Below are 7,693 nucleotides of genomic sequence, written 5' to 3'. Positions count from 1 at the left end.
ACATCCATTGCCAATCTTCCTCTTTTTGCTGAGGAACATTAGCCCTGAGCTAACATCTGTGCGCATCTTCCTCTATTTTGTATGTGGGACACCACCACAGCATGGCTTGATGAGTAGTTCGTAAGTTCATGCCTGGGATCCCAACACCACCAGGCCGGGCCCCTAGATAATGATTCTTAACACCGAGTCTTTAGAGCCTCTTGTACCTGCACCTAGACTGTGAGTCTCTTGAGAACTGCAACTTTACCTCTCCAGGGCTAGAGCTGCACAAAGCCTCTAGTAGGTGCTCAATAAATGTTTATTGACCCAAATGGGCAAATGAGGAGGGGAATTCAGACATGGGGGTGGGAGGATGCAGAACACTTAAGCTTACCTGACTCCAGGGCTGGGGTCTCAGGGCAAGGCTAGGGGTTGGGAATGTGGTGGTGGGACATCGTGGGAAGACCAGGAAGTCCCTAGGCTGGGAGAAAACCAGGTGATGGGAGAAGGGTCTCTGGGACTAGAGAAGGAGGTATTGGGGGGACTGGTAGCAGTTGCCACAAGGGGACTTTCCCTCCTGTGGTAGCCTCTATCCATCTCTACGTGGCCTGTTCTAGCTTCCATCCTGGCTAGTCTCTGATATGTTTTTCTTGATCCCTGGCTCTTTCTCTATTCCTCTCACATTCTGCCCTGTCTGTCTCCCGGATCTTAGTCTTTTTTTTGACTCCCTGCTTGGGGCCCCCATGTCAGCATATATCTGCTTTCCTCTCCGTCTCTGTGTCTCTGGTGCTCTCTTTCCCTCTACTCCGCCCGGACACGCCCTCTATCCCCTCCACCCATGCTGATCCAGTCCAGCACCTGGGGTCGCGGTAGGGGAGAGACCTCCTGGTCCAGACGAGGCGGCGGGGGGCGGACCCAATCCCTCTCTCCATATTTGCATATGTATGAGGTCGCCCGGGCCAGCGGCGAGGAGGCGGGGTTTCTGGGGGAGGGAAGGGGGCGGGCACCCCCAGAGCCGCCGCCTATAAAGACTGCGCGCCTGGACCGCCGGACCCGCACTGCTGAGAAGCGGAGCCTCCGCCGGGGGGACCACCGTCCCTGGCTGTCCCCCAATTGCGCTTCCCCGCCCCACCCCCGCGGCCGAGCCGCCACTGGTGTGGCGGTCTCCGCTTGGCGGAAGGGCCTTGAGCGGTCACCCGACCCCTCTCCACAGCCTCTTTGCATCTCGGATTTCGGGGCGACACCCTCCCCCCACGCCTCCCTGCCTCTTTGCGCCCTGATTTTTCTGCGTTTCGCTTGGGTTTTGTAGCCGTCTATTTTTGCATCTTTTTTTTTTTGCTTTTAGGAGGTTTAGGGGGTGAAGCTGCATTCGCACCCCTTCCCCTTTTTATCCTCCCCTGCTCTGACAACACCCCTTTTCCTCGCAGTCGGGGGGCCTAGGATCAGTGTACCCTACGCCGCGCTGCCAGCACCCCGCAGCGCGTGGCCGCGCACCCCGGAATTTGCAGCAGCTGCATATCTAAGGGGGCTCCCCTTCGCCCCTGCTGCCTTTGCTCGCCGCGCGTTCCAGTGTGTGGGGGTCTTCAGCGCGCCGCACCTCAGCTTCGCCGCAGCCCCCTCGCCCCGCGCGGGACTCGCCCCCCGCCATCAAGATGGTCATCCAGAAAGAAAAGAAGAGCTGTGGGCAGGTGGTTGAGGAGTGGAAGGAGTTCGTGTGGAACCCGAGGACGCACCAGTTCATGGGCCGCACTGGAACCAGCTGGGGTACGCAGGGCCGGCCGCGCGAGGGGCTGGGAGGTCCGCTGGGCGACGCCCCGGGGGCACGAGGTCCCGCCAGCTCAGCCCAGCTCTCTTCCCGGGTCTCCGGCGTCCGGCCCCCCTGCCGGGTTCTGGGCTGGGAGGGGGCCGAATCGCAGGTCTAATCTCCCTGGCTGGCCGCTGCGGAGGCGGAGAAAGTAGGTCACTGCCATTTTCCCGCCCCCCGCAGAGCCCCCTCGCGCGGGGGGTCGCGGGCTCTGCGCGCGTGTCCGCGCCGCGGCGCTCGCGCTCCCTCTCGGGGCAGGTCTGCTCCACACGGTCGCCCACCCTCCCCCAGAAGAGCGCCCCTTCCCTCCCTCCAGCTCTCACTAGCTAGTCAAGCCCGTCTATTTTTAGCTCGTGCCCCCCCTCCCCGACCCTGGGAACATTCATGAGGGGGCGGGTCTTGGAGAGGTGGGGTGTGTTTTGGAGAGGGGGGTTCTTCACAGCGGAAGTTGTCTGTATCCCACTGCCGAGCGTTTGGAGCCTTCTGTGGCTGCTTTGTGGGTGGGGGGCCTATTGGGGAGGGGTGGCACTGTGAGGTTTTCGAGGCTGGATGTTCGGCTCAGATGTCGCAGGCAGAGGGAGGAGAGGTCACTAGTGGTGAGATGTGTACATCATTTGGCGGAGTGTGTCTGTGGGGTTGGGGTGGCTTGGGACCTTCCCCACCCATACTGTGGTGGGACTCATGGAGTGCAGAGGGAGTTGTGTCTGGTCCAGGGTCTGGTGCTGGGCATGGGTGCAAGTGAGGGGTGGAATTATTCCAAAAGGGATTGTCAAGCTGGGAAGTCAAGTCACAGGGGAACCTGTGTGACACAATGTACAATTTATCCACACTGAATGAACACTGTCCCCATCAGCTAACCCACCTGGGGCCCTTGAGGTGGGTCCAGTGCAGCCCTTGCCCTCAGGGAACTTGAAGTCCAGCCCCTGGGATTGGAGGGGTCCATGATTGCTCTGGAGAATCTGAAGAGGCTTCATGGGTCCTCTGAGATGGAAGGATTGGGGGTCCTGGGTGGTGGAAACAGCAGGCAGTTACAGTAGGCTGAGGAGTGATGGAGTGGCGTGTCACATCCACCAAGGACTTGCTCTCTGCTGGGAAGGCTGTGGGAAATTCTTCTTTACTCGTCGCCTCTGCCCTGGGTGCTCTGTGTGAGTTGGGGGTGGGGTGACTGTTGAAGGTTCTGGACAGCTGTCTCTGAGAGATTTTGTAGGTAGGCAGGAGCTGTATTCAAGGTTTGGATTCTGTGGGGCGCCAGCAGAGAGAAGATTTTGCTATTTGAGTGTGAGGATCCAAGCTCTGAGGAATGAGATGAGAGCTTGGTTGTGAATGGTGGCCAGTGCCAGTTTAAAAAGTCATTGTGCTAGACAGCTTTAAGCATGAGTCCCAGTACAGCAGTTAACAGATGTTGTGCCTTTTCAGGGCCATGAATGGTTGAGAAGTTGAGAATGTAATCTGAGGCAAAATGACTGGGGCCTATACTTAGGGTTGTCCCAGCAACAGGAGTTTAGGTCTCTTGAGGCCTCCACAAGGTCGGGCTTCACTGTGCCCTAGGACCGGGAGGGGGCTGGGAGTCATGGCTGGAAGCCAGATAAACTGCCTGTTTCCAGCTTGTCTCATTTTGCTCCCAGGAGAAGGCTCTAAGATGTCCCTGAGGCTCTACGACCTGTCCCAGTGCAGAATCTCTGAGTGGGAGAGGGGTGTGTGGGGATAGGTGAGGTCACTGTGGGAAACTTGGAACCTGCTGACCCTGTTTCCTCCTCTCTAGCCTTTATCCTCCTCTTCTACCTCGTCTTCTATGGCTTCCTCACGGCCATGTTCACCCTCACCATGTGGGTGATGCTGCAGACTGTCTCTGACCATACGCCCAAGTACCAGGACCGACTGGCCACACCGGGTGAGTGATGAGGTTCCTCTACCAGCCACTCTAACTGCTCTTGTGCCCACAAGCCTTCAAGAGGAACTTACAGGCTGAGAACTCACAGGCTGAGAACTCACAGCTTTTCTCAGAGGTGTGGTTCTGATCATCCAGGCACCACGTGCTGGGAAGTTCTTCTTGAAGCCTGCTTTCCTTCCCATTTCGTGCAACTGAGAGCTATGTGATCTGGGGAGGTGGCAGATGTTCACAGGAGCAATTCCTGCCATAAAGAGGGTCTTAGATCTTCACACCATCCCTCACCATGGTGTTTCCTGTGTCCATCTTCTTCCCTCTGTGTGTGATCCCTCATCTCATACCCCCCACCCCTGCCCTTGTTGGTTATAGGCTTGATGATTCGCCCCAAGACTGAGAACCTGGATGTCATTGTCAACGTCAGTGACACTGAAAGCTGGGACCAGCATGTTCAGAAGCTCAACAAGTTCTTGGAGCGTGAGTGTGGGGCTGGCGTTGTGGCTGTGCAGGACCTTGAACAGGGGATTGGAACCCTTGGAAGCAGAACATCAGGCCCGTGACTCTCTCTCCCCCACCTCCTTAGCTTACAACGACTCCATCCAAGCCCAAAAGAATGATGTCTGCCGCCCTGGGCGCTATTACGAACAACCAGATAACGGAGTCCTCAACTACCCGAAACGTGCCTGCCAATTCAACCGGACCCAGCTGGGTGACTGCTCCGGCATCGGGGACCCCACCCACTATGGTTACAGCACTGGGCAGCCCTGTGTCTTCATCAAGATGAACCGGGTACCCACGTCCTTGGTCCCCAGGGAGAATGGAGGAGGGAGCTGGGGCCACCATCTGCTGACACTTGTTTCCTTTTACTGGGGCTAATGCACATTAGAGAGATTTTTGGATGTTTGAGTAGCTGAGAGAACAAGAGAGATCGGGCCATTGGAGCCTGAGATCCGTGGGTGGAAGGCTGGATACTTGTGTCTTTTTTTTTTTTTTTAAGATTTTATTTATTTATTTTTTCCCCCCAAAGCCCCAGTAGATAGTTGTATGTCATAGCTGCACATCCCTCTAGTTGCTGTATGTGGGACGCGGCCTCAGCATGGCCGGAGAAGCGGTGCGTCTGTGCGCGCCCGGGATCCGAACCCGGGCCGCCAGCAGTGGAGTGCGCGCACTTAACCGCTAAGCCAGGGGGCCGGCCCAGGATACTGTGTCTTTGACAACTTCTTTCTCTAACCCTCATCGCTCTCTCTCCTCACTCCAGGTCATCAACTTTTACGCAGGAGCAAACCAGAGCATGAATGTTACCTGTATGGGGAAGGTGAGTTTGTTGGGTCTTATCCACCTGCGTACCTGTTTGTCCTTCATGGTTTCCATGTTATTCACTCATCTCTCCCTATCTTCTTTGCTCCCAGACGCCCCGTCACTATAGGGACAAGGGGGTAAGAGTGGACTCCAACATGGCTCGAACTCTAAGGGGCTCCCTCCCCTCTTGCTTCTCTCTAGGATGCAGAAGCCTGCCCTTGGGTGGATAGACACCCCCTTCCCTAACTCCACCCCAGCCCTGCCCTCCTAGCTTCTCTCTCTAACCCTTCCACCTTCTCTATACCCTGATAACCATGTCTTCTGCTCTCGCTCCCGTATCTCACTTGCCCCTCAGTTCTTTTTAGGTCTCTGGTAGCTGTTGATCTATTAGCACCATCTGCCACCACTAAGTTGTCCTTGGAATCCTACTCCCTCACCTCTGTCCCCTCTAGAAACTTCCTGGCCCTTTTCAATCATCCCCCTTCTTGCTTCCTACTGAGCCCTTACTCATTTATCTGTTCTCTTTTGGCTCTGCTCCAGAAACCGATTCCTGAGGATGGGGTAAGAACTTGGGGTGGGAGTGGAGTAGGAGGCTTCAGTATCATTAGCACCCTTTAGGACTTCTCAGTCTGATGTAAGAGACAGGACACCCCTCCTGCACACACGCAAACACACACACAGACTCACAGCTCAAGGGAAACAGATTTGAGACAGAATTATTGAGGGTGAAAGGAGAACAAAGGAACTCTGGTGAGCTTCTGGGTTCCTGCCATCCCTAACATGCCCTCCTCCCTACCCTTCTGCACCCTCACAGCGAGATGAAGATGCTGAGAATCTCGGCAGCTTTGTCATGTTCCCTGCCAACGGCAACATTGACCTCATGTACTTCCCATACTACGGCAAAAAGTTCCACGTAAGTCCTGTGGGAGACCGAGGGTGATGGCTCCTCGAGGGGAGCGGGGTCCTTGGGGAGGAGGCCGAGTTGCCATGGACCTGGACCCTCGCTCTCCTCCTCTGGCCCAGGTGAACTACACGCAGCCCCTGGTGGCCGTGAAGTTCCTGAATGTGACCCCCAACGTGGAGGTGAACGTGGAATGCCGCATCAACGCGGCCAACATCGCCACAGATGATGAGCGAGACAAGTTTGCCGGCCGAGTGGCCTTCAAACTTCGCATCAACAAAACCTGAGGTCCCTATTTCCTGCCCCCACCTCTTTCCTCTGGATGCTTCTGGAATGTCCCTGACCCTGCCTGATCCCTCCCTCACCCACCCCAAAGGTATTTTTTATAACTGAGCTATGACTTGTCTGAGCCTCACACCCTTTTCCTTTACTTCTGAGCCCAACCTGGTGTCCACTGTGATTCTCTGCCTATACGTGTTTCCCACCATCTTCTCCTGATCCTAGCTCAGTCAGAGACAGGGAGATGGAATCCCAAGATGGTCAGAGGAGTTAGGAGCCATTCTGGTTCTGGCTTAGCTGTGAGTGGACTGTCCCCACAGCTACCCACCTTTCCTGCCCTTCTATCCCCTGAGAGAGCTATAGAAAAAGCCCACCCACCCACCTTCACACTCACCCACCCCCGCACTCACCCACCCACCTTCACTCCCACCCACCTTCACACTAACCCACCTTCACACCCATCTACACACACACACACACACATCTCATTTCACCCCTTAGCTTCCAGACACGAATGTGGCACTCCATTCTTCTGTTCCTAAGTGCAGCCTCTGTCACCTTTATCTCCTACACTTTCTGCTTTGTCTACACAGTTGCTGCCTTGGCGGCTTTTGACTTATCTGACTCCTCTGGCAGGTCTTTCCCCACCTCCTCTCCATCCCCATTCCCTCCTTTGTAACTGAGGACAAGGTGGCTCTGTGGCCTTTTCCCTATTTCCTGGCACATTCGGCTTTTCACTGTATGGTGATTGCGTGAGGAGGGTCTGGAAGAGAAGTCCGTGTTGGTTCTCGAAAATTCTCTTCCTGGTCCCTTCTGTCACCCAAATAAGCACTCCTCAGAGGGGTGGGGTTGACCTAGGCTGAATATCCATTTTGTTTTTGCCGATGGCTCCCTTCCCCTTGTTGGCTTTCCCAGAATATCCTTCAAGTTCCACTTCCCAGGAGCCCTGGGGGAGGGGCAGCAATTTTGGCTCTGTCCCCAGTGGCCACCTTGGAAACGTCAGCTGGCTATGAGACTATTCCACCTCCTTCCCCTGGGCCCAGATCTGCCCCCACCATCCTCTCTCTGGCTTCTTTTAGCAAGTTATCAACTAATCACTAATTCCTCTTTCCTCTGCATGTCAGCCTGAAATACCCCCTCAGTCTAGGCTCTGAGTTTCTTGGCTCCTTCAGACCCCTTTGCCTGTGTGAACAACCCTGTAGTGCCCATAGAACAGTTACATGAGGGACCTCCTGTGGTCTTGAGTTAGAGCGGCATTTTAACTGTTTCTGCTCCGGTGTCCCTTCACTTCCTCACCTGTTTCATCTCCCTTCTCTTTTTTGATGCTGCGGCCACCACACCCTGCCCACAGATGGACCCTTCCCTTTTTTCTCTTGCTGGATCTGAGTCTCTTCCCTTTGGGTCCCCTTGTTTTCCTGCACTCCCTCACCCCAGTGGTCTCTTTCTGCAGTTATTTAATGCCTGTGTCAGATCTACTGTAAAAAGAGGATAAAGTACAATAAAATGAGAGCAATTATATATATAAATATATATCATAAACAGAGCC

The 7,693-nt window shown here is 55.2% G+C and overlaps 1 protein-coding gene across 1 annotated transcript; it reads left to right on the top strand.

Annotated features, from left to right (window-relative positions):
• Positions 1 to 1,068: 1,068 nt before the first annotated feature.
• On the top strand, positions 1,069 to 6,590 carry ATP1B2 (ATPase Na+/K+ transporting subunit beta 2). Its single transcript, XM_058559813.1, has 7 exons — positions 1,069 to 1,743; positions 3,546 to 3,674; positions 4,041 to 4,145; positions 4,252 to 4,457; positions 4,927 to 4,983; positions 5,782 to 5,880; positions 5,991 to 6,590. Exons 1-7 carry the CDS (start codon positions 1,632 to 1,634, stop codon positions 6,153 to 6,155), a joined length of 873 nt encoding a protein of 290 aa, XP_058415796.1. The 5' UTR covers positions 1,069 to 1,631; the 3' UTR covers positions 6,156 to 6,590.
• Positions 6,591 to 7,693: the final 1,103 nt, after the last annotated feature.

The sequence above is a fragment of the Diceros bicornis genome, chromosome 18, assembly GCF_020826845.1.
Source record: "Diceros bicornis minor isolate mBicDic1 chromosome 18, mDicBic1.mat.cur, whole genome shotgun sequence".
Classification (NCBI taxonomy): domain Eukaryota; kingdom Metazoa; phylum Chordata; class Mammalia; order Perissodactyla; family Rhinocerotidae; genus Diceros; species Diceros bicornis.
Note: the sequence above shows the minus strand (reverse complement) of the source record. Positions and strands in the feature narration are given on the sequence as shown.